The 27,247-nt window shown below is 36.6% G+C and overlaps 3 protein-coding genes across 18 annotated transcripts in view; 2 read left to right on the forward strand and 1 right to left on the reverse strand.

The window, feature by feature from the left end:
• LOC113497230 (protein turtle) overlaps positions 1 to 5,890 on the forward strand; it is a 57,652-nt gene extending 51,762 nt beyond the window's left edge. For 10 of the 14 annotated variants that reach the window (XM_026876686.1, XM_026876685.1, XM_026876679.1 and 7 more), the window contains 2 exons: positions 902 to 971; positions 1,162 to 5,890. In XM_026876686.1, the coding sequence (XP_026732487.1) occupies positions 902 to 971; positions 1,162 to 2,158 (1,067 nt within the window). In that variant the 3' untranslated portion in view covers positions 2,159 to 5,890. The other 4 variants (XM_026876687.1, XR_003400880.1, XM_026876688.1 and 1 more) reach the window with 4 other exon arrangements.
• Positions 5,891 to 8,409: 2,519 nt separating this feature from the next.
• LOC113497419 (endothelial lipase-like) lies at positions 8,410 to 9,354 on the forward strand (the record flags this gene model as incomplete). The annotated part of the gene is made up of 2 exons (XM_026876966.1): positions 8,410 to 8,851; positions 8,997 to 9,354. Coding segments are annotated over 2 exons (714 nt in total), but the record flags the coding sequence as incomplete, so codon positions are not given.
• Positions 9,355 to 9,914: 560 nt separating this feature from the next.
• LOC113497793 (hrp65 protein-like) lies at positions 9,915 to 27,056 on the reverse strand. Of its 3 annotated transcripts, none has more exons than XR_003400923.1 (13): positions 26,890 to 27,056; positions 26,630 to 26,798; positions 25,727 to 26,116; positions 25,415 to 25,624; positions 25,065 to 25,286; positions 24,661 to 24,962; positions 24,164 to 24,427; positions 23,831 to 24,053; positions 23,676 to 23,741; positions 10,943 to 10,982; positions 10,668 to 10,720; positions 10,388 to 10,457; positions 9,915 to 10,190 (listed from the first exon to the last, which is right to left on the reverse strand). XR_003400923.1 is itself a non-coding variant. In XM_026877526.1 (10 exons), the coding sequence occupies exons 2-10, from the start codon at positions 26,795 to 26,797 to the stop codon at positions 20,448 to 20,450; spliced, it is 1,968 nt and encodes a 655-aa protein (XP_026733327.1). In that variant the 5' UTR covers position 26,798; positions 26,890 to 27,056; the 3' UTR covers positions 19,286 to 20,447. The 3 variants fall into 3 exon arrangements, 1 of the variants encoding a protein (XP_026733327.1); XR_003400922.1 differs by having other exon boundaries at positions 9,915 to 10,193; XM_026877526.1 differs by lacking the exons at positions 9,915 to 10,190; positions 10,388 to 10,457; positions 10,668 to 10,720; positions 10,943 to 10,982 and adding an exon at positions 19,286 to 20,570.
• Positions 27,057 to 27,247: the final 191 nt, after the last annotated feature.

Raw genomic sequence — 27,247 nt, forward strand, 5'->3', positions numbered from 1 at the left:
CCACTTCTCTAAATACAAAATGAAAAAATAATAAAAAGTAAGTGTTTCGGCGTATAAACTTCCATTATATGCCATTTTGCCGTGCAACGGTCTACTCTCTACATTTCCCGTGAATATTCAGTTTATACAACAGTTCCATAATAGCCTAGTCGCGGTAGGTTCACGAACACTTAACACAGTATTGAAGGACACGTACTTGTCTTAGGCTCTTTACATAGATAACCCCTTCGTAGGAGACGAAGACTTCCTTACATAACTTACCATATTGTCGGCCAATTATGAATTCGTATGTATGCTTTTTCACCCATCTGCATTTCCTCGCTTCTTGCATGCGCTAATTCTATGTAAATTAACACGATGTTAGTAATGACAAAGTTAAAGTTGTCCATAAAAACCACAAGGTGAGTACCTGTTCAGTATCTATCTATTTGACCATAAATTTAAGGTTTTTTTAATGTATGTGACATCAGTGTGCAGTGACATCAACATTTTGTTGAACAAAAGACTTGTTTTAATTTTTTTATGCATGTTGTCCTGGGTTCATTAACTCATGTGTCTCAGTGTTAAATGCAAAAACACATATTTAACCCAGATTGCATAAGGGCTTGTAAAATCATTTTGAAAAAACATTAAAGCATAGTTTCATCGTCACAAATATTTCAGTACTCTGAAATGATTCATATAGAGCATTGTACCACAAACTCTTATCTGGAGAAGGATTCCTTAGGGGTGCACTCAAGAAATGAATCATTCCAGTGTGCTACATTTGTTATTGTTGACAATATGGTGGGTGGTGGCGTACCTGGGGTAGCATAGCGTGGGTGGCGGGCGGCGGCCGTGGCTGGGCTCGGGGCGAAGGACCACTTCACTACGTTAATGTTCAGAAATTATCCGATTGCAGCATACAACATGGTAGCCGCGCGACTGACAGACCTCCGCGCCGCTGATAGCACTCAAGTGCCTTTTAAGAAGTAAGTATACGCTTTGAATAAATCGTTCATCAAGCAATAAGTTGTTTTACATCTAATTCTAATTTGAACCTCCCTACATTCACGCTGCTTAAACAGGAAATCAGGTTAGTTACAATCGTATTTTTAAGAAATACTGTAGATTATAGTTATAAAGGAACAAGAGTTAACAATGCATTTCTTTTCCAATCAGATTTAGAGAACGCGGAATATCGAGTATAGTGCAGTGTTTGCGGTTTACTGCTAACTGGGTGTGGCCGGCGTCGCGGTGCGGCGGCGAGGCGCGCTACTGGGTTTCGGTGCGGCGCGTGTCGCCCGCGCCGTCCGCGTCGCCCGCGCCCTCGCTGGCGCCCTCCTCCTCGGACGACGGTGGGTTCCTGCCGCGCCTGCGTGCGCCGCTGCGCCCCTCTGCGGCGCCACCATTGTTCCGCGCCTCGTCGCCCGCACTCGCGCTTCACTGGCCGCCCTGGCCGCCTTGGCCCCCTTGGGCAGCCGCCTGGACCCCCTGGTCGCCGCTTCACGTATCCGACCTCAGCTCTGTGCCCTTCCCGAGCTCGGCCGACGGCTCCTTTCCGACGCCTCCGTCTCCCTTTCGCCTAAGATCACTGCGACAGAGTGCACACGACCCGACACGTACCAGTGCCGGCGTTCTTGCACGGCCTCGTACCCGGCCTCTCCCGCGGCATGCGCGACCGCGAGCCGTCTCGGACTTACCGCCGCCTCCTCATGAAGCCTCACCAGAAAGTCGCTCCTCGTCTAGCGGGTTCGGCAGTAAGAACGCATCGTCCTCGCAACACAACCGTAGCAGCCGCACGGGCAGCCTGGCGGAGTGGCGGCCGCCCCCGTACCGGCCGCCGCCGCCGGCTCCCCCGCCGAGGCCCGGCTCGGGCGAGGTGGGCGACGCAGGCTCGGTGGACGTGCACTACGAGTGGGACCGAGCGACGCGGACACCGACACCTTCGACTCCGGAGAGGACACGCGCACGCCCCACACGTGACGACGTAGAAGCTCGGGTTAGGGCCATGAAGGAAGAATTCCTTGAGTTCCGCAAGCGCCAAGCGTTGCGCCGCCGCTCCCCGGAGCCGCTGGCCCCGCCACCGCCCCTGTCGCCTCTGTCGCCGTTGTCCCCGCTGTCGCCGCTGGCCGCGATGGCGCATTCGCCGCCAGCGCCGGCCGAGACCGTCTGCTAAATACCGACTGTTTTCGAGCTGCGCACTCGATAACAATCTTATTGCTTCCCACCGATCCCCAAATTTTATAGATCTGCGCTTAATTTATGACATAAATCTGGTGAATTGATATTATAATTCCGAATTTACTTCCGTAAGTAAAATTTGTTTAAAATAACACTTTTAGCTTGAGCAGAAACATTAAAATATGGGGCAAGAAAAACCGATGGTCATATGACTGTCGGTAGAAAATTATCGTATTTAACATAGCTCGAAAGCAAAACGGGGCCTATATGGAAGTAGGTATTGATTTGGTATGTTCACTGTTTATGTAGTGTTTAAAGATCCCACCAGGTCACTGGCGTTACGACCACGCCGCCGGTAACCATTATTATATAAAAATAGATACTTAGAAAACGATGACTTAAGTCGCACATGGATATTTGCGACTGTAATAATGTACGTATAAAAGTGGATGCTGTGGCGTTTTTTGCTCGCACTGCTTGCTTTCCATCTGATAAATGTCAATTATTTGTTCGGTGTGAGCACGAACAACGTTTAATGATTAAACGTGTAAAATATGACACAAAGTCACATAAATCAAGGGCACTTCCATTTTGATTCTATTTAATATGCATTTAAATTACTGTTAGGTTAATGCAGTGATTTTTTTAAAGTGATATGATCATAACGTGCCATATACAGATCAAAGTATTGTTTAAATATAATAGTAAAGTAATGTGGGCAATTGGTCGGCGTGAGCAGGCGCCCGGCGAGCAGCCAGTGCGAGAGACGATCACCTTAACGCTTTAGGTATGAGCGGGGAAGCATCCACGACACCGCTCATACCAACATTATATTGTAGTTATTATTGTAACTAATTACGAATAACGATTTACTAAAAGAACGCCCTTGACTGTCGGTCGAGTGTGCGACCAGTGCGTAGCCGAGAAAGCGCCATGTTTAGTGACGGCCGCTTGCGTCTGCGCCATATGAGCTGCGCACTCGAGCGGCACTAAAGAGTGTTCGTTTATAATATACAACAAAATAATCATTAAGTAGAATTTAGAAATAATTTAGATCGATACAAAACGATTCAATTCAGTTTTATTTGATACTTTTTTAATTAATTATTATTACTTTACAAGTACAAATTTATTTTTACTTTTTATTTATGGTAGTTACAGTAATTTAAAAGGATCAACTGTACATATGTAAAAACATATTAGATATTATATACATTTATTTATTTAGGTGTGGTGTGGTATGATTGAGGTTCTGAAGAACTGTTTGCCAGTGCTTGTGAGGCACTAGACACTGTCACCATTTAGACACTGCCGATTTAGGAACTTCCCACGTTTATATTAAAAATATTCTCTTATATTGATGACTTATTTATTTTTTTATTGTTGTATGGCTGATTAACTTGTGACTTGACGTGTCAATGCCCAAAGTAATCGCAAAGGTTCAGTCAATTGTTTTGGACTTTACTGATTTACTAAGTTAGAATTTCTGAAAAATTTTGTATGTAACTTTTTTTAACCTATTTCTACAATGATCTAAGAGAACAATTGTTGTCTGCTATTTGACACGAATAATATTATATGTCTCGGTTCCTTGAGTAATCCCACCTATATAGTTGACCAGTCAAAACCAAGACTGTTTAGTATTATGTTCGTTATTAGGTTTACTTATGTGTCAAATGTGCTCTTAGATATTTCCTTGCATGCACGTTGCACTTTTTGTACCTATTGTTTGTAATGCTGAACTTTTTTTATTCGAATATCGAGTTAAGGACCTCCTAAAATAAGTATAAAAATGTACGCTTTAAAGAAATTGGAATAAATTACTCATAACAAATAGATAGGTAGGTATAATAAGGTGTAGTTATTTATGTGCGTGCATGGAAGCGTCTGATATGGAGAAAAATGGCGCGGTTGCGTCCAGCAGACGCGCGGCGTGTTGGGGCCCGGCGAGCGCGCTCCTCACCCCAACTTCAGGTCCTCCACGACACGCCACTGCATGGCCAGTCAGTCCCCGAGCCCCTCGGCGGACCCGACACGCCCCGCGCTCTGTACATCCACACTGTAACGTTACGGCACAGACAGCGACCAAGCGCATCCTTAGTTCAGCTGACGACGGTGTAGACTTAAGCTACGTATAACGACACAATAGACCCTTGTTTTGTTTTTGTTTACTTGTTCTCTAAGTACCTTCCGCCATAGCATACACTTAGCATATTAGGATCGACGATTTGTGCAATAAATTATCCACTGTTCAATATAAATAAATTATAATATGTTAAATAATTATGTATGTATATGCTCAATATTTTCGACTGACCAACTGTATAAAAATATTATCGGTATTTTCGAAATCACGATTGTTTATTACAATTTATGCTTTGGTATAGAAATGGATACTTTGCAATGATGAAACGACGAGTTAGACAAGTATACAAATAAGACGGATAAGTAGTTGGGCAAGCTTACATTGTGGCCGCGTGGCCGGAGCGCGGAGGCGGGCAGCTGCGGTCTGCCGAGTACCGGTGCCTCGCTCCTGCTTCTTGTAGTTTTCGTTGACCGTGGCGGGCATATCACCAAACTACGTAAGAAATAAGAAAGAATAGTCCTGTTTTAAAGTTTGATCTTTTAGTATCTATAATACTTATAGAAATGTAAATATTTGTTTGTTTGTTTCATGTTATTTGACGAGTGATATAAAGCGACCACAGATATATGGCACGTAGGAGCACGACTACATTCGAGTAGTTGCGTAGGTTTTATATTATAATGCCTAAATCACTCGTTTATCTGAAATTATATTTAAATGCGATCATTGTAACAAACAACCACCAAGACTTAAAATTCAATTAACGTGAGCTGTTCACAACGTATGTACTTAGGTATTATTTTGACAAATTTATTATAATTGTACGTACAAGAGTAAGAAACAAGAGTAATATATATACATATAGCTCAAACCATGTGATATCTAGTCTTTTCCATTATAAAATTATCCTTCCTTTACATACTAAAGTTTTCATTAAGAATCGCATTTTCACTTACTTTGACCTTTACAGACGATTGCTTTGGATTCCTACTGATTACTGGCTTGCTCCACATTATTTGTCTGAATGTTGTCGATGTCACAGACTCACTGATAGGTAGGCCCAATTTCGAAGCACTTCCGTAACTTCAGCGGTCTAAATACTCAAACTTTTATCGTCCAATTATTTCTTATACCTAAGTCAAAACTAAGAAGTAAAGCATTGCTGAAAAAAATAGCCCAAAACATCATTCGACAATCTCTAGACTAAAATGAAAAAGATAGCAATATTTTAGAGTAATGTAACTAAATCGTATTTATCAGTTTGTATAAAGGAAAGTAAGTAAACAAAGTTATTGCACATTGGCAGAATGTATTGCGGTGAAACAGGGCACCCAAATCTTTAAAAGCTTAAGGCATACCTAATGCACAATATCTCAGCACAATAAGTGATATTATACTTAAAATACTCGAATATTCAAAGTATCATACTGAGCACTTTAACTGTTACTCCAATGAATCCACAATAAGTTTGCCTCGATTGAAAACAAAATATGCACAAGCAACATTTTTATAACTCGAGTAAATATCCATTTTCATTTATAGAATATTTTTAGTTATAAGTGTTGAGATCATGTGTTTACTGTGTAAGCACAAAAAGGATTCAATTCAAAAAATAAAAATACAATAACGTTGCTATGATTATAATGTTGTATTATTTACCCATCTTGGAATCTTGTAACGTTAAGTTACCATATAATATTAATTACATCTTATGCCACCTCCACACGTAGGCAGATGCGTCTGCAGACGTCGGCGGACGCATCCGCAGATGAATCTCTGCGAGCCGTCCACACGTATGTAGGTCGATCAGTCTGTGTTGGTTCTCGTCAAATGCAGCACGTATGCACGCAAAATGGATATGGAGACCGTACCTGCTGCAGCTATTCATAATAATAATCGCGCGACCCGCGATGGTGAAATCGGTGTCGTACCTCTCTACACCATTAGCCTATCTCACTGATGTTGCCTCTCGGTGCCTATCGTGGCGGTATGATGGGGGCCCATTTTTGAGCCGGCGAGTCGCCGCCTACCAATTTAATTCCATTTTATGTGTTGAAAGGCAGCTGCTAGTTTTCCATAGCTTTAAAGGAAACCATTCCATTTAACATTATTTATACGAATAGCCCTTATTATTTATACACATTACAATTTGCAATAGTTTTGTAGCTACCTTGGGTCTTCCATGTTTGTTCTTTAATAGAACAGGGTTGGATGGCCCCTGGTAGATACCCAATCACATTTTAGATTAAAGATCTCAACAAGGCCTCTACATGTTGGACCTGTGTCCCCGTGCAAGCCTTTAAATAGAACCGGGTCTCTTCACATGAAGTGATCCCGTGACTGAAAAGAGATACAAATAATAATAATAATAAATGCGGACAACATCACATACATTGATCTGAACCCAAAGTAAGTTGCTAAAGCACTTGTGTTATGGAATTCAGATACAACGAAGGTACCACATGCACCCAGACCCGAGATAGTGTAGAAATAAGAATTTTTACATTGACCCTACCGGGGATCGAACCCGGTACATCAGAGCTAGCGACACCTTGAAACCGGTGCGTACGACACGTGGACAGACCGCTCACTCGCGCCGAGCACTCTCGCTAGATCCCTTTGATCTGTGCCACAAAAACCGACAAACGACGGATATGTGCCGGACGCGTCTGCCGATGTCAAATACCTACCACAGACGAGCAAATCACCCCCTCTACACGTCGGCGTCCGCCGACGCCATCTGCGGATGCATCCGCCTACATGTAGAGGAAGCATTACTCATAAAGCATCCTGAGATGCCCAGTAAAGCAACTTTGCAGTAAAGCAACAATTTTTTTTTTACAACTCTGGAATTAAACATGTTTATTAATATCGCCTATCACTGAACGGTGCCGGTTCGATCCGGCACATTTACTTAGCTATGCAATTTCTACTTAACCACTTTACGTATAAATATGTATTTTTAGGCTTCGATTTTAAATTTTTTTCTGGGACAGCTCACACGGTTATCTGATCCCAAGCTAAGCAGAGCTTGTGTTATGGTGGGTATGGTTGTAACCAGACAACTGATAAATTGACTTACATATTTCTAAATACATACATATTATAGATAAATTACACCCAGACACCAGAACAAATGATCATGCTCATCACACAACATTTATCCTGGGCGGGAATCGAACCCACGACCTCCGGTATAGCAGTCAGGGTCACTAACCACTATACCAACAGGCCCGTCGTAAACGTCGTAATTGTAAATTGCTTGAATGCCAATTGGAATTAAAACAATGCCGAGATGCGGACTTTTGGAGACAAATGTAAAGGGAATTTACAAGTATTTTGAAACTGATTGAATCACAAGAAAGTCCGTCACCATTTTAACAGACCTAATCGCAAGTTGATTATGAGTCAACAGTTAATTATGGAATTCGTCTGAAGTTAAGCAAGTTGTAAGTAAAACATAGATACATAGATAATACCCTAAGTATAAGTTTTTACAAGCCCCATATTTCACAAAAAAAATATGAGTGGAAGATAAAGAACGCAAATGTGTCTAGTGATATGCAAATACCCCATTACACTTCCTAGATAGGTAGAAGACTTCTGATCACAATTATTCGTTACCGAACTTTCGTACAACTGACACGTAGAAATGAATCGGACAGAGTTTATCACATTTATTTGCGTAATAGGTAAATACAAGTTTCAATAATAACAGTGAAATTAGAAGTGATTTTATTTCAAAAACGTTCCATGTCTAATCTTTTCACTTTTACGGTATAGTACCTATTTACCTGCTAATCTTTTTGGGGATCACATAAATATTTTGTTTATATTAATAACACTCGTAAGGTGGATGGTGAGCTGAAAGGCCTTTGCCCAATAATGGGACTCAAATGGAAAATGTAAACAAATTGCAGTGTCACACACATGTGCTCTTCCGTATGAGAATGAACAGGGGCCTGAGTATGGAGATGAATGGATCTTGTTTTACGATGACGAAGGTAACACCCACACTATGAACTTTTCTACTCTACCAGAAGAGACACGTGGCATGATCTTCGGTGACGCCTACTATTACCTATATACCAGGTATTACATGTCATATCGCATTTGTGAAACTGGGCACACATAATAATCTAAACTACAAATTTTAATGGGTTTATGTCGGTAACCAAATTGATTCTTATTTTTCTTGTAGAAGTAATTCAGAACCAGAAGAATTAAATCTTCCTGAAGATGATCACGCCTTTAAAAGCCAATACTTTAACTCTTCCAATCACATCAAAATATTAACACACGGTTGGTTATCGAGTGGAAAAACAGGATGGCTCCTGAAAATAAAAGATGCGTTCATAAGAACACACGATTTCAACGTCATTATCGTAGACTGGAGTGAATTAGCAAAGAACCCAGCTTATCCATGGTCAGCTTTTAGTACCAGATATGTTGGCAAGAAAACAGCAAAAATGATAGATGCAATAGCAAGCGCATATCAAATAGATGGCAAATATATGCACCTGATAGGGCACAGTTTAGGGTCTCACGTTATGGGATACTCATCACTGTTTTCACATCAAAGAATTCACAGAATTACAGGTAAGAAATAAGCTATGATTATTTTATAAGGAACAACCAAACCCAGCAGGTAATTGACAAAACCATTTTCTGTTAAAAAAACATGGTAGGAACGTGTTTTCATAATTCTGTAAACGGACTTTAGATTTACCTTAATTCATCGTTTAAGGTCTGGACCCCGCACGCCCTCTCTTTGAACTGCCGTTAATGAATAAAAATTGTCGTTTGGACAAAAGTGATGCAGAATTTGTTGACATAATTCACTCGTGCGCCGGACTCTATGGGTATAAGAGAAGTCATGGGCACGCCGATTTTTACCCCAACAACGGCAAAGCCAAACAACCAGGTTGTGACGGACTGCAGCAGGTTATAGGTAGTGATCATATTTATTTGAAATACATGCTCAGCGCAAATAATTCTGCGCTTCGTTACTATTCATGATGTCCTCTTGTCTATTGTTGTTTCCACTTACAACGGCATATCATATACATCTATGTTTAAATTTTTATACTCTTGCAGAAGGCTGCAGTCATGGTCGGTCAACGGAGTTTTTTGCCGAATCTATAGATTCGAATATTCCTTTTGTGTCTTATACGTGTGAAAGTTGGGAAAAATTTGAAAATGGAGACTGCAAAGATAATAGTGATAAAACAGCCATGGGGTTTCCTGCTTCGCCAAACAGCAGGGGCGACTACTACCTTTACACTAATAGCGAACCGGTATTTGCTAAAGGTGACGATTAAAAACAAAAAGAATAAAAATATCTACAACAATGACCGACCTACCATTCGTATTATATTTTTTATGTCTTTTCCAAATTAGGTATTTGTTATTAATTCAAAATAATTACATGAGGTACACAAAGCTTTCCCTTATAACCAGTGTCAATTTGTATTTGAATTGTGATCACATTGTTTGATTTTTAATTAGCTTAATATTGTCACTGGCCAAGAAGATCAGATTGGCAACGCTCCTCCTAAAACTCTAGTACAGTGTTGCATACGTTCAGAGTGGAAGTCGAGCCCATAAAATAAACAAAATGCTGTTATGTGTTTAATCATTATAGGAGGGAGGTGAACAAAAAAAGTTTTGAACATATATGTCGTTTATTGCAAATATTGTTTCAACAAAATCTACGAATATTACTGATAATGATGTAAATATTTCTCTAATACATGGTTATTTAATACAAATCACAAAATGTCTAGAATTTGCTAAAACTATGGAGCTCATTATATGCATACATAGCAAAGGATATTTATACGAAGGGAACTGCTAAATTCGCTAAAACAAAATAATTGTTCAATAAATCGTAATTATTAAAACGTTTATGTAACCAACAGCGCGTAGATGGCTTCTTTATCTTCTGTAAAGAAAGAAATCACTATAAACACAGAATTATTTTATCAAATCACGATATCGTGTCAGTGGTTTAATCAGAATAATATAAAGGTTTATACTTCATTATGCTTCAGTCGGGAAAAGAAGACAAAAAATTATGATTCATCATTTAAAACTAGTGTATGATTTATAAAAAAGTAAAATATTAGTTATAATTACCTAATTTTGATATAGTGAAAACCAATTTTCTTCAGACGTTATTCCGGAGACCCGCAGACCGTACAGTATACTGTTAACAAAAAGTTAACCTTATAAACACACTCCACAAAATTATCCTTGTAAGGCCTATTTTTGCACAGTAAATCAGATTTCATAGTTGTTATGCTTCAGTATACATCAGTCGGGAAAAGAAGACAAAAATAAATAAATCATCATGTTATCGTTTAGCATAGCTTAGCATTGAGTAAATTAGCTAAAAAGGTAAAACTTACAAACATACCTTGCTCAAATCATTCCGCCTATAAAATGCCCGAAAGCGTCCATCCTGGCCAACTGTAAAAAGGAAGAAAATGTTCATTTGTAAATAATCCTTTCCCGCAAATGGCAATTTATAAAATCGGGGTGACCAGACTTATTCAGTTTCGGAGAGTATTAATTTTAAACCAATAGATATTTTAGGATACTAAAAAGGAAAAATAAATGTTTGGACCCTGAACATTTGAACATTATAATCCATACAGAAATTATCAGTTAGTAAATTTGAACAATAATTACCTGAATATTAGCCCAGTAAAGTCTAGCTAAAAACTGAAACCTGCGAACATAACAAAAACGGCATTAGTGTATACAAAAGACATGTAAAACATTTAAAACATAATTGAATAAATTTAAAAAGTATTTTATCTTCTATTGAGATACAGGTCTCAAATATTTAGCTGTATGAATACAGAACGACAATCTACGGTAAATTACTAAATCCTCTAGTTATGTCCTACTAAAATCAATGATAACCATAATAATTGTTCTATAGTGATAACAGTTTTTAAGCACTTCTATGGCATCAATGTCTTTAATCAGGTAATTCAGCAGGAGGGTGAAAATAGGTAATTCAGCAACACATAAAGTGGTAGCTCTATACAGAGAGATATTTTGCATAATCAATTTTTATATTATTTTATTATTGATAAAATGTGTAGTCGATTCATTACAAACACATAATTCAAAAAAGTAAGAATTTAGTTAATGACAAAGACAATAAAAAAATTGCAGATCGATATTATATAGCTTTTAGTCAATAAAATGACTGAGAGTGCTCCCAAAAAGATAAATATGGAAAAAAACACCAATGTTATTGGCGGAGCAGCATCACGAGCTAAATATTATAGGAATTTACATTTTAATTATCTATGTTTATTCAGCAGAATCAAACATATTACTGTGGTATAACATATTATTTTATGTTGTTGTTCTTTTTCATCTATTTTGTGTAATTCATATTAAAATAAATAAGTTCACGTATCTGCGAAACCATATGGCCAATAATCTTGGTCGAAATAATTTGTCTCATTATATTTTACGTACGTCAATTATTATAATTCACGAAATAAGCGTTCTATACTCAGTTCTGACGATCTGAGATATCACGGGCGAGCTCGCGACCATGGGGTAACGTTAGCGCCTGCCGCGGATCCTCATGAGACAGGATACTTCTTAACCGCTGATGTTCGCCCGAGCGTACGCATTTACTATTTCAACGAACTTTGAAAGCGATTTGAAACACTTTCGGTGTGCGTGTGTGCTGGTCCGCGATACAACAATAAATCGGAACCGAGAACAGCACGCTCACTCAATACTACCGCTTTTAATCTCTATCAATTTTCAACCTATAAATCAAATTGTAGGTGCTTACTTATAAACATGATGTGGTTACCTTAACCTAGACCAAACTTGAGAATATTAGCATCGATATTTTTGAATCATAGGTACCTAGTTTCAAAACTTCCCGATGGTCCAACACTTATTTAGATCAACAATACTACATTTCCCACATAAAAATGCACCTGTACCTAATTGTTATGTGTATAAAATAAATATACGACTGATATAACATTTTCAAAGTTATTATTTCGCTGGTTCATGTTAACACTTTAAAACGTATTCCGGTCAAAGTAGAGATTATATATTTTACAAAAAAATGCCATAATGCTGAATATTAGTTGAGACATATCCGTTATCGGGGCCCCGGTACATAAAGAGCAAAAGAAGGAACATGAGTGAGAATTTGGTATTAACAACAGGTTGATTTTCTTAAATCCAATATTTATGTATCTCACCAAACCAAACCTGAAAAAAACGTTAATAATACTACTCTACGTTTTATTTTATTTTATGTGCCTATTTCCAAATTAAATTGCAATGCCTTAGACATAGTACCAGTGTCAGAAATTTTAAGTAAAAATATGTTACCTAGTTATGTAGCTCATCCACATAATTAGAAAACTCAAGTTCATGCTTTCAGTCACTTGTCTAAATTACCTTTGAAACCTCTGGTTATAACCGGTAAGTTTGCTTATATCTAGAACATTTATAGACAGTTTATCTCACCAATATTCAGCTTTACAGATATTTTTACAAGACCACTCGTGAATTCTTATTGAATCGACGATAAAGTTTCTAATCCCAGAAGAACGAGAAACTATTATATTAGTTATCATCAAAACATGGCATTATAAACACATGTTGCATTTAATTTCTAACTTACCCATATCACTCAGAAAAAGTCGTAGCATTTCAGACATTTATATCTTCTTTGTAGCAAAAATTTTCACATTCTTGTCTTCGTGTTATCTTCCAATCCTTGTAAAAATAAAAACTGCAGATTTGTTTCAACAATAGGAAAATCTTGAATAGGAAGAACTTGAACATTGGCCAATCGTGAACCCATACAAAAAAAAAATATCAAAATGATAGTCTCGTAATGAGCGGGACAGAAGACAAGATCTGGATCACCCATATTAGCAAATCCGACAATGTAGAGTTAAAACTCGGAAGAAACTCGGAAAGTAAAAAAAAACGACTTCACGAACAATGGTATGAAACCCTCTTCAAATTTATTCTTAATTAGATTAAATTCATTTTAAGCTTTTTCCTATCGGTTAAGCCTTAAATCAATTAAAACCCATAAAACCAAGTTAGTATGCCAACGTTAGTAATAAAAATATAAAAAAGTGCACAAAATTAATAAATCAAACTTTACAGCATCCATATTTATACTGTAAGATCCATTATCAGGTAAACAACACAATTGACGGCCGCTTTCTATATTCGATCTCAATCCCTAATTTACGGATCGAGATTGACATTTGAATCCATTTCCGACTTTTAGTGTTTCTATAACCGATCCATGGATCGTTTTCTCGATCTTTTTCTTCAATCTATCTTTGGGAGGGCGGATCGAGATTTTAGATTGGTATTTGTATGAAAGTGACAGTTATGCGTTTTCTATAACCGATCTCTGGTTTTGACAAATCGATTTTTGACGTTTTTGATCTATAATTGCGATCCCCCATTTTTTACGGATTGTAATGAGAAATCTGTGAAAATGGAAATATTTTCAAGTGATAGTGATAGCGATCTTGAAGTATTAGCTCAGCTATCGGACTGGGATAGTAGTGACAGCGACGAAGAACAAACTCTGTCCTCAAAATTTGTAATTGTGATTGTGATGCATCGAGTGGCTGTTTTTCTTTTCTGTACTTTACTTGTAAACGGGAGTCAAGGATTTAAGCTGAAGACCAGCGCTCAGTAATTCTTTTGGATTGCTAAGCATAAGCTGACGCTTAAACTTTTCTGCTTTCGGTATTATAGTTTTTGTGTACTAAGTACCTACACTTTTACCAATATCTGTAATACTGGAATCAATAAATAACGATTATAATATTCTCGTTTTGATTTATTTATTTAAAACCATGAAGTATCATTACAGGGTTTACCCTAATGCGACAACTTAGAACTTAAACTAAACAAAAATTGCAACACATTACATTATTAAAAACACATAAACACGTCAGTCTGATTTTGAAGAAATTGGTGGTGTGGAGAGCTCTTGTAAAAGGTGCTTTGGCGAGCAAATTTGTTCTCGCTGTAGGTGCGGGCTTCGCCGCCGCCGCACGAAGCGGTCCGGTACACACGCTCAAGCGCTGCAATACTTCCGAGTTATTCTCCACTCCACGAATCACCTTCGCCAAGAAGACGACCAGTGCAAACTCCCGTCTCATATACAGTTGATCATTGCCAGCCATGCTCAGAACAAACAGAGTGGGATCCATGAGGTAGAACGGATACAACCCATACAGTTTCTTGGACAGATGGCGCGTGAACTTATTCTGAACGTGCTCGAATATTGCCGCTGTATTCTATTCTATAACTGAGACATCGGAAACACAAACAACAAATAAACTTGCGATTTTAAAATATATTATGTTAATGTCAAACTGACTGACAACTTTTCGATTGACTGACGTTCCGTTACTGATCAATAAACGTTTATTGTCGTTTATGTTTTTTCTAATCTTGAGGTAGAATTACAGGATTTTACCGCTACGACTTCCCAATCATTTATTTTTGTATTTTGTGCACTTTCTAATGATTATACATAAAATAGATAAGCTTTAAGAAAAAAGTCACCATTTTACTCATTAATAATCGCTGAAGTACTTTTTCTGCACATGCGTAAAACAAAACGTTTAGCAGGGCAATCTATCCGTTTTTTTTCGATGGATTTCGAGACGAGATCGATTAATGAAATGCAGATTCAAGCTCAATCGAGAGATTGAGTAAAATCTGGATTGATCGGAATCTTAGATTCGGGATCGAATATAGAAAGCGGCCGTTAGACGATTGCCACAACGCAATGTAAAGACAGTCTTTATTAGAGCCTCTGACAACTGAAACAAAATCTTCCAACCTTGGAACCCAAAATAATACAGTTGAAGTTTTACTGTCATTATTCAATTTCATTTGTTTTTTAAAATGGCAAGCAAATCTATCAATACATATATAATATAGACAACACCGTTCTATAAATATCAGAACTTAAAGCTAAGAGACAAAAAGTAATAATTTACTAATATCAATAAATTGGAATATAGTTTTTATTATTATTAAAATTGCTACCAAATGTATTCTGTTGGGTTCTAACAGGTTGTGTTAATAAATGCTGCGGCTCCGCTGTTTGGAGTTATTTGAGGGACTTCTGTAGGTCCAAAAGTTATCCCCATAAAGGAAATTTTTAGACGAGTCTTTGGATATAATCATGTCAACATTTCTTTTTTATAAACTCAAATGGATAACACGCTCCATTTGTTGCGGCTGTGTAGTCCATCGCCAAATAATAAAGAAGTTATTCTTCATGTCTCTTACTCAAAGTCATCAGAGAGATCATAAGCTTGTCGTCGGTAATGCACTGAGTTGCTGCTAATATTGATTCATTTTAACATTACTCTTGGCAATTTAGAACCTCTAAGCTTGATATTTTTTGCGGAATATTATCAGTGTTATTGAATTAATGACTAAGGTAAAAATTAAGAGACATTACCTTTGAGAAAGTTGCTTTCCGAAAACATTTTTTTTCCGAAAACTTTTCCGAAAGTGTACTTTTACAACATGTTTGATAGCTATTGAACGCTTAGCTTCTTCAAAATCATCGACACCATTAATTATTTATTGTTCAAAGAGATCTGTAGTATACTTAAAAACGATAAATGATTATGTTATGCAGAAGCTGGAATAAAGTGGTTTGTTAATATATTTATCGTGTATATATACAAAACAGTGGCCAGGAAGAAATGTGTTGCGAATGCAACTATAAATATTTATGACAGCTGGTTGATTCCGGAGGATCGAGACATTTCCCAAATTATTACATAAGTATAAATATTTTAGGAAACGTAAAATCAACGTCAAATAAGGAAGTTATGTAGAATACCCTGAAAAAAAATCACTAACATTTATAAGTAATAAATACGTAAGAAACAGTACGAGACATCGCCAGAACAGAAAAGTCACCCAATATTCATAAAATCATTGATATAATAATGTATATAAATATTTTATTTCTTTGTCCCCAAATCTTTAAATATATGGGAACTAGTGTCTCGGCAATAAAATGAGAAATATTGTTAAAAATGTGCAATTCGGGCTTCAGTACTGTACTTGATAATATTGATAAGTATGGATACCTTTTTGTGTTATTTTCGTAGGTACTTCGCTTATAAAATGCGCATGATTGAAACTTACAGCAAACTACGAAACTGAGATATTAGGTGGAATAAAATTAGGATTAATTATACAGCTAAGACTAATAGGCGATATCACTAAACCTTGTAAGTTCATGGGATCCTTTCGTACTTACTGAATGTATCTCTCGTTTCAGTTCTCATTTTATTTACTGTATTTTTACTATCTTTCATATTAAAATTCGCCTATGAGCCTTAAGGTGTTAAATACTATACTTACCCATTGATTTTGTATGTAACATATTTAATACGTTTTCATAAAACTGAATTGTGTAGTGACGTATGATAAATAATTACCACTTCTTCAGTGAAAATAAGGCTTATTTGCTCCGTTTTAGTAAATGTCCCGCCTTTTAATGAAATAACCACGTAGGAAATACAAATTTCTTCATGATCTCGAATTAAAATATTAAACAGACCGTGACAATAATTATGAGTCATCTTAAGCATCTTTAGAGGAATTACAAAGAATCTAACACGTATTGAGCTAGCGTGGTAATCAATGCCCTTCCCTACACGGGAATATGCCTGCGCCCAGCTGTAAAACGCATATAGGCTGGTACTATAAAGTCCGATTTTAATTCGAGGCAGTAAAATGACATTTAAAGTGTGGCAGGTTTTTAATTCCAATTAAATAGTGATGTGTTAGAATCGACTTATTACAATCAACAGTTAGTCGAGCTTACATTTTTTTATTCAATATCAAATTAGCTCTGTATAAAAAATATATATTTACGACTATTAATCAAAAGACATGCACGGTGACTGTTTTTAAATGTAAAAAAAATAATATTAATTTAAATTTATAATATTAAAGCCAAATGCGGTGCTGGTATAAGATGAAGCACCTTACCATGCAAGAAAAGTCGAGCGCATCCAACTCCAAACTGGATGAATTCTGACATTATGCAGTGGTTGGATAAAAAACAAATTTAATATCAACTTACAATTATAAAAGCTCAATTAATAGAAATAGTAAATTTTTGATACATAACAAAATAAAGCATGACTAAATGTCATCGTCGTAATAAGATTTCCAATTTTTTTTTTTTCTTCCCGCATGGGAATGGCAACGGGATCTAAGCCCATACAGCCATGTCTTTGTGTATGTATTTCATTTGACATAAGCCAAAAACTTAGTTGTAAGATTTCCATTTCCAATTCTATTGTAGCGGGTCACCCTTTTTTGTATAAATGACAGTTGCAATTGTCATTTTACTGACTCGAATTAAAAATCGTACTATACACATAAATTTTCTCATCCAAAGAAGCAATTAACTCTAAGTCATCAATACTCTCTTCTTGTCATTTTTGCAGACATTCGGTTATTCTTTTCCATTTACACTTAAATAATATACCTTAAATAATGTATCTTAAGAGTTGCATAAGCCGTGGAATATTTAAGAATAATCGTAGCAAATAAAGACTACAGGATTTTAATTTTGGAGAAATAACGAAGCAAATAACCCCTTTTTTGAGAGTAATCATTTATTTATCATTCACTAATCCAAGATTTGACGGTTTCAAATATGAATTCCTTCGATGTTTTCTGATGTACGTGTTTTCGTCTACAATTATTTTAAGAAAGCACTACAAAATATTGTATTTCGTAGTCAAATATTGTATCAATATAGGAGATGGTTACCGAGTCTGAGGCACATAATAATCACCACAGATAAAATTCACAGCTTCCCCAAAGGAGCTATAAATGTGGGGCCTGCGGTTGTTCCCTCCCCGATGGTGTCCGATCCGAAGCAGAGAGTGCACATTGTGCACCGTTTGCGCACACGCTTGTGCACTATAATCCCATCCTGCTCAGCTGGCTGGTGTCTTGCAACACTGCCGTGGGCGAAACTGATCAGGATATTATTAGTATGTGAAGTTTTCAGTCTCCTTTCTAATGTAGGGGGAGAAGAGAGCTGCAACACGGGCTATAGCCAAGAGTTGTCTGTTTTGTTTGTAGTTGATGCCAAAGCAACTTGAATTTGCGTGTAAGACGCAGGTATTCAGAAGCGTGGCTTTTTCCGCAGGAGTACTCATGTGGCATATCGAGTAAGTCAAGGTAAGGCTGATATTATTTCAACGTAATCTACTTGCCACAGCTTTTTAATTTCACTAGCATTTTCATCATCTACGTACTTTATCATTTTTTTCTTATTTTTATTCATACAGAAACTTGACTTATTACTTTATTTTTTTTATCTTTTTTACTATATTTTTAAACAGTTTTAATGTTTAATTTGATCTTTAAAATATTTTGAATGTTAAAATAAAAAACCATGAATAAAATCTGAAAACCTGAGAATTTAAATCAAACACCACAAACACTTGATGTGTCTTCTGTACTAAACCGATTAAATGATTGATCAGATCTATATAAACTCAATCAAAAGTTACCTTAATGACAACTAAAGAGTTTTCAAGATTCGAGTTTCAGTAAATAAGTATCAAATCGTTTAAAATAAAAGAATTTGCTTCATTAATTATCTACAAAAGCTAATTTCATAGTTAAAGTCATAGTTAAAGTCTATAAACTGTTGTTTTTTGTAAAAATCTATGAAATTAGTTTTTAATAAAAGAATAATTGTATTTTAGCCATATCTTCTTCGTTCTATCTATGCTTTGTTAACTAATGGATAAATTATACATTTAAAGAACCGAAGTACCATCTAGAAACTCCATTGTTTCAGTCATGGAAAATACTTCGTTTTATTGCGTTTCTCATCATTATTTTTATAAGTTTTTCTAGCAGTTTCAGTAACAGATGTAGGTTCCATGCTTAAAAACCTACCCATAAGGTTCATAAATTACAAAACAAAAGTTAATACGAGTTTTTTTTATTTATGAGGTAAGGTAAGTAAAAATAACTAATTTACGAAACATTAAATAATCTTTTTTTCACACTCAATCCACTATACACAACTAAACAAATCACTGAATGGTGACATTGCAGAACGATACCTAATTTTAAAATTAAAATATATTGATCCAATTTTTACCTTAACAAAAAAATAAGCTAGTTTATCTACTTGGTATGTTACCTATTTTTATTCATAATTAAGAAAGATATACAAACAAGTTGTTAAAGCTTAAGAAAGCTTGGTTTTTTTTTAGAATTTCATTACATGCGAATATTTAAAATACTGATTCATAAGAAGAAATGTAGAAAGAGAAATAAAATAATATGTTATATACCTACTGTATCAAGAAGTGTATGTATGTACGAAGAAGAGTCACCGAAAAGCATGATACTAAGATAATCGTAAAGATACAATTAATGTTCCCCTTCCGCGATTCGGGTTTTATATAAATATTTAGCTAATTTTATAAGTGCTGTGAAAAAGGAATGTAAGCATCAATTTCCCATGTCATAAATTTCATTTATAGGAGTGAACTACTTTGTTTGAAAACAAATAGATCGGTCATGTGCTTTTTTTAAAATACGCTATTCTCCATTGTCAGAATTTTTAAAATACCGTAAAATGTAGACGGTAATGTACGAAAACTATCAAGTTTCCGACCATATTCTTTTATTTAATTATCCTATATTTTGTATCAATTACTACTAAAATGATAATTATAATATTGATTTATATTACGTGATACAATGTTAGCGGCAGTGTGCCCACTGGTGAAAGCCTTTGGTTAGGACAAATAACGGGTGCACCATTTAGACTAACAAATATAACAGAACAATTAACAGCATGGTTTTCACGTTGTTTAAATAACGATTCCTTAAGAAAGACCTGTAAAATATTTATGCGTAATTTGAAGATAAGTTCATTAAACAACAAGTATAACACCTGGTAATATCGAATGTAAGTGCGAAAAGTTGCACCAAATGTTTATAATGAAAAACTTCGACTACTTTCTCATCACATGATTCCCTTATTTGTACCCAACCAACGACTAAAGTAAGATGTAAAATGTCCCACATTGGATATCAGCAAAGTTACGAACTAAATGCCCAATGAGAGCGAGCTTTAGAAACGACGACGTTTGTTAGGATAATCGTCCACTTGGCGCGGTCCTTCCCAACCGCGGTTCGGCGGCATGTCGTCATAACTCCCACGCGGCATGTCGTACTGGTCTCTGAAGCCTCCATCCTAAGTAAATCACAATACTTTCTAATAGAATGTCACTAAATCAAATGTCACAAAAATAATACGTGCATATTATGCCAAAAACAAATAATACGTATTGTATTCTTAAAAGTATTCATATTGTTAAAATTCGATCTTAACTATTACAGCTTTAAGCTTCCCGACTTCACGGACGCAATTCTAAAAAACCTTTGTATTTACTATGGATCAAACGTTCCCATACTACGTTTCAAACTTTGTTTGGTAATTTTAGTTCGCGTTACCAAGCATGTAGCGGAACTATTATATTCAAACCATTTCAATCTAATATTCATACGCACGGGTTAAAGACGATGCAAGTAAGTAAATTTTTATTTTTATTTTGTTGTCTTTTTATATTAGAAGGCTTCGTAAGAGTCGTAACAAAAGGGCTAAACTGGCTGAAAAATATTATAAACCCCTGAAACGGTTATTTTCCGTTTGGTAGTATATATAAAACAAATAACAATAGCGATTAAATTGATAAAACCTTATTGAAGTAATGAGCAAGACGACAAATTTTTGAAAATGAGTTTTAAAATATTCTTAAGTATCTACTATTACTAAAAAATGTAATATTTCCGTAATTTAAAAACTAATTATTGAAAAAAAAATTAAACGTTCATTTATTCGCGCCAAAACACGTTGACGCGAAAAACAACAGAAAACTCAAAAAGCTTGTAAACATTAGAGATCAAAATGTATAGAACTTGACAGTGACAGTGGCGTTATTTACTGAGGGCTGACGTAACACACTTAGATTGGCGTTTAAAAAGCATGACGGACGGCAGTATTCTGCAATTTTATTTTCTAAAATAAAATTATAATCTCGTCTTAAATTTTTAAATGGAGATTTTTCCACAATACATACACAATATTTTATCAGTTAAACACAATATTTTAATGATTCCGTCTTACTGTCGTCATGCCCATTAAATTTGATAGTTCCTTTGAACATAATTTGAATAGAAGCTTATAGTTTGTATATTACTATTTCCAAGATTAATCTTGAACTTATATCTATAATAATATAGGGCCTGTTCCACCACCGCTGCATAAGTTCCCGTTACATTATTCGACAGACTATTTTATACAAAGAATGTCAAGTTTATCAATTTATCTGCCAGATAGCGGATAGTCAATGATTGTGAAAAAGGCGCATGTCCGAATGCATTCATCCACACATTCATATACTTATCAGCCGTCTGACACGCACTATTTGCTTACCCACGCCCCAAAGACTGAGTGCAATTATAACAGGCACAGGGTGCATTTAGGATAGCCCGCAATCAACGATTCATTTCGATACTATTTTGAGGTAGTGTCCTCGGGCCGTGTCCGTAGGCAAACTACCCTTCCTAATATTCGAAATGTGATCTAAAATACCAACCAATATGTCTAAATTTAAACAAGGCGTCTATAAAGCCAGTTTGCTAGTTTTGAACTCACTGTATTTATTCAGCGTTATTACGTTATTTGCATGTAACATGACATGACTTCTAATTTTAACATGTTTCGAAAAGTGGAAAAACGGTATTGTAATCACAGCATCGGTTACACCAAATTCTTTCAATGGTAATGTATGAGATGAGAAGGACTATTTTTGTTTGTAGTTACATGAATTTGTCTAATGGCTACATTAGCACGAAAAATGATACAATGGCTTACGTCGAGGCGACGCCTTTAAACGTAATTGTTTTGATCTCTTCATTAAAAGAAGATTTGTGTTAAATCCACTCGTTAACTCGTATGGTAGTCTGCTCGATAATATTCTTTTGTTTCTGCTTATCTTCCACCCCTCCCTCCTTACGGTGGAATAGCGTTTTTTATTATAATTACTATTTGCTTATATCCGCAGTGGCCTGTAACGTCTCTATGACAAATGATAGAAACTGGAGCCGTGTTAGTTTTTTTATTTTATTTTGTCACGCAATTGACTGATGGCTAAAAAGCATGTTAAAAAGGTCTACACGGGAGTGACAACGCCGGTCGCAATGTCAGCAGAAAAATAGTGTTCCCGGTGACGTTGGAGATTGTGCCATTCGTTGTAGATGTGGGTCGCTTACATACGTTGTTGTTAATAATAAAATACACGATTGACTGCATTTTATCTAAATAAATAAAAATGAATGTTTGTAAGCACATAACTCAAGAATGGATGCACCGATTCCGCTAATTTATTTTTATTTTTTTGTATGTTCCTTGAGGTCCACCGAAGGTTTTAAAACTTAAAAAAAAAATCGTCTTTTCCAACCGGACCCAACGCCCGCTGAAAACTGGTGTCCACGCGGACGGATTCGCGGACTTGTTAAATATAAAGAAGTTTTTGCCGGATGTTCTGCATAAAATTTTGCCACCGCGAATCTGAGTTTTTTTTTAACGCTATGCAATGACAACAATTGCAATAAAAATAGTGCTCAACACTATTGCAATAGAAAGCGGAATGATTTGTTCCTTAGTAAATACGGGTAATTTTAAAAATATAATCGCTTAATGGTTAGTTAAACTAAATAAAGGTTAATTTTACAAGTCGCATGAATTGCCATAAGCAGTTTCCATAATTTTTTGTTGGCCAGAATAAGATAAGAGCCGGTTCAAAGTTATAAATTCCGTCAATTTACAACTACATATACATATAGAAGAGTTCATGAAAATGCAAGAATAGTGGTTGACACATTGCACTGTGTAAAGATTTTTCGAGCCTACATACATAGCTAAGATAGGTAGTTAAAATATATTGTAATACATATATGTATGTATCTACAGCTATCATTTGTCTTCTACGCACCTTTTTCGTCGTAATTTAGAGTTCATGTCGTACAGGAGTATTTATCGATTTAAAATCAAAAATCATTTTGTCGCCGTTTGGTAGTTAATAACGAGAAACGGTGGTGATAGTAACATTTTCACTTTAAGATTTATGATGCAAATGTTCAGTGGCCTAAACATTCGACATGATACAAAACATTAAATTTGTAATTTATTCATGTGCCTTGAAATCAAAAATAAATCTTATACCATAAGAATATGGAGGTGTTAACCATCGCATAAGTCAGAAAGTACGGGCCCGTAAAGAAAATCACTACTCACCATTGGCTGTTGTTGATCAAACATGCCTTGTTCTTGGCGATCCAACATAGAATTCAGCCGTTGCGCCTGTAAAACAAACGAAATTTTGTTATTACCACTTTAATCTATCTGGGTATAGCAAGAAGATAAGCGTTAAAACGGAAACTAATAGTGACCTGTACGAAGAGCGTGTTCTCCTGCTGGCGGCGGCGCAGCTCGTCGTCCTGGTGTCGCATGCGCTGCGAGAGCTCCTCCTCCTGGCGCAGCAGCTGCTGGCGCTCGGCCTCGCGCCGCTCGTCGGCCGCGCGCTCCGCCATCTCCCAGCTGCGCTTCTGGCGCTCGCGGTCCTGCTCGCGCTGCCGCAGCTGCTCGCGCAGTAGCTCAGTCTCGTGCTCGTACCTGCACGACACAAACTTATAAATATCTAATGGAATACAAAACATGAAAAGAAAGCATTATGTACTAATAGAAGCTTAGTTACTGCCTATAGATCATTAACCACAACTTACTTTGCATACTCCATCTGTGCTTCTAACTTCTCTTCTTCTGCAGCTAACTCTTTTTTGAGAGCCTCCTCCTTTTGTCTGTGGAGTTCATGTAGTTGCTTCCACCTGGTACCATATTCATGCTCAAAACTGCTAAGTTCACTAAACCTAGGACCAAGCTCACGGGCCCGAAGAAACTCTGGATGTTTCTTTGGCAAATTCTTTTCAGGATAACCATCAAATTCATCTGGTTCTTCAAAGCTCTCTACAATAACAGGGCGAAGTGATCTGTAATAGAATTATGATTATATTAGTAGGTTGTTTTATTCAATTAAATTATTATTTAAGTAGGGCCCGATTTTTCAATCGTCAGATAACTTTTATCTGAGGAATAAATGAGGCCGTTTGACATAATAATATCTTCTATACAAAAGCTGTCAAAACGTCAAAATATTCGTTGAATATAAGTTATCTGGCGATTGAAAAATCGGCTTCAAGTCAAATATGTATAGTTTACTTACGAAGTCAAGAAAAAGCACTTTTCTGTGCAGTTTCTAATTGCAGCTAGAGCACTGGGTTTCCTTGCAAATTCAACAACACCCTCACCTAGGGTCTTTCCTCTTTCATCAACACGGACGTATGCCCTTTCAATTTTGCCGAATATTTCAAAAGCACGGTACAAGAGCTCATTAGACACAAATGGTGGGAGATTCTTCACCCGTACTGCACTGTTGTGGGGAGCGAATCTGACTCTGAGTGTTCTACCATTTCTCATTTTGCCATCCAATTCTCTCTTTGCTCTTTCGGCATTTACTCTATAATCCTGGGTAGCAAGAAAAAAAAAGTTTAATCTGATGTCTAAAATTTTGACAATAAATTATGTCACATACACTAAAAATTTAAGTAAGAACAAAAATAAAATTACCATTTTAATAAATCCAAAGTTCTTCTCCTTATTAATAAATAATTCAGCAGTTTCACCAAAGGGAGCAAACAGATTAGTGATTTCCTCTTCACTGACATCACCGGTAAGATTACCAATGTACAAGCGACTTCTGCCATTAAACTTGACTTCAGGCTGATCAATCTGAGGCAAATCTATTAAAGGTCCAACTAAATCTTTCAGTTTATTTGCTAGCATTTGCTCCTGTAACCAATAAAGTACAATATTATTTTGTCTGTCACATGTTGTCATAACACTAACTCAGTATAAATGTCTGAGTCCCTTACTTAAAAACTATTTATTTGCATTAAGAAATCATAAAATGTATTTACCTCTCTCTGGGCAGGTTTTAATCCATCCAGTTGAGGTCCACGCATGTTATTGGGGCGTTGCTGGTTCCTAGGTGGGCCCCCTGGACCACCACTAGGTTTCTGGCCAAACTGTTTATTACCTTGACCAAAGTTGGGACCACCTTGTTTGTTTCCAGGACCCCCTTGACCCCATCCACCCTGCTTGTTACCTCCAAAGTTTCCATTAAGATTCTAAAATAAAATAAAAATTAAATACTCCATTTTGTTTTATCCTACTATAGTATGAACTCTGAATTTATCACTGTTCAACATGATAAAATCAAACTTTCTTACCCTCTGTTGTAGGTTTTGGTTTGTGTTCTGGCTTTGATTGTGTTGGTTTTGGTTATTTGGGTCAACATTTGCAGCCTTATCCACATGGTCTTGGGACTCATTCTTGGGCTGCGCATTAGGTGCAGGCTTCTGCTGTTGTTGTTGGGGTTGCTGCTTCTGTTGTTGTTGTTGTTGTTGTTGTTGCTGTTTCTGTTGTTGCTGCTGCTGAGGAGCCTGAACCTTTGGTTGAGTTGGAGTTGGCTGTTGAGCCTGAGTTTGCTGTTGAGTTGCCTGCTGCACATCAGGTTTTACTACCTGTTGAGGAGCCTTAACATTTTGCTGCGGCTGCTGGTTTTGAGGCTGGGCAGGTTGTTGCGGTTTCTGTACAGGCGCTGGTTGTACTGGCTTTACCTTGAGAATGATCAAATAAAAATCTATTTAAAGCACAGTTTAAATATGTACATGAAAATGAATTTGGTTTACCTATGCAATGTAACTTACTGCTCTTTTAGAAATATACCTGAATTAAATGCACATGTTATGGCATTTCATCTATAACAATTAAATTTACAGGATTATTTTAATACCACAAGGATAATGCTGGTTGACTTAATGAATTTTGAAAACAAAAATTTTGAGGCAAGAAGACAACCAAGAAAATAATAAACGTAGAAGTGCCATACATAAATAGAAACACTGCGAAGCGTCTTTAGTGGGTAAGTAGGTAGGTAATCAATATTCCCAGATTCCTAAGCCAACACAAAATGGCGACGTTGCAAGAGTTATGCTATACTCCATACTTGTGTGCAGTATATCGCCACACACTTACTAACAAATGATTAAAGCAGTAAATGAAAGCCATGATGTGTTAGACTGCACTTGATTGTTAAGAATAAGTTTACTGATAAATAATCGTGTACCCACCTCATTAGGCCGTTGACCTCCTTGACCGTGATTTTGATTTCTCTGATCAAATCGGGTATTATTGCGGAATCCTCCGCGATGATTTCCACGACGACCCTGCCTCTGTGGCTGTGGTGGGCCGCCGAAACCCCTTTGATTACCAAATTGATTCATGGCATGCATTTGCATTCTAGAAATACGTCAAGTGAAAGTGTAAATTTTATTAGTTTTATATCCTAAAATAGTAAACTGTGAGTTAAATAAATATGAACAATTCTTACCTAATACCGTTGATACGTGATAGGTTAAACTTTCACCACTAACAAACACAATTTTCAATGAAAAAGTAGATTGTAACTTGAACGCCACGGCTAGACAATCTTAGCAAGAGAGCGAATAAGGAACAGCTACACGGAATGTCGGTCAGCCAGGCGCCAGCCAAGCATTCAATATGGCGCCGTTTCCGCAACCTCTTTAAATCTTTGCCATAACTAAATTCAGCTTCTCAGTGCTGCCAGTGTACTGAAATACTGTCACTGTAAAACGCGCGTCGAGCGTCTGCATGAGGCCGCACCCTTAGGAGTACCGTAATATTATATTCGTTTAATTTAAACTTAACAAAATTTTGTAAAAGTTGTA

Source organism: Trichoplusia ni, chromosome 9 (genome assembly GCF_003590095.1).
Source record: "Trichoplusia ni isolate ovarian cell line Hi5 chromosome 9, tn1, whole genome shotgun sequence".
NCBI classification, from domain to species: domain Eukaryota; kingdom Metazoa; phylum Arthropoda; class Insecta; order Lepidoptera; family Noctuidae; genus Trichoplusia; species Trichoplusia ni.

Coding starts and splice junctions, on each gene's coding strand:
- LOC113497793 (XM_026877526.1), bottom strand. CDS start 26,797: ATGCAAATGCATGCCATGAATCAATTTGGTAATCAAAGGGGTTTCGGC. Junction 26,117..26,629: donor GAGGTCAACGGCCTAATGAG/GTGGGTACACGA, acceptor ATCATTCTCAAG/GTAAAGCCAGTACAACCAGC. Junction 24,963..25,064: donor ACTTTGGATTTATTAAAATG/GTAATTTTATTT, acceptor CTTGCTACCCAG/GATTATAGAGTAAATGCCGA.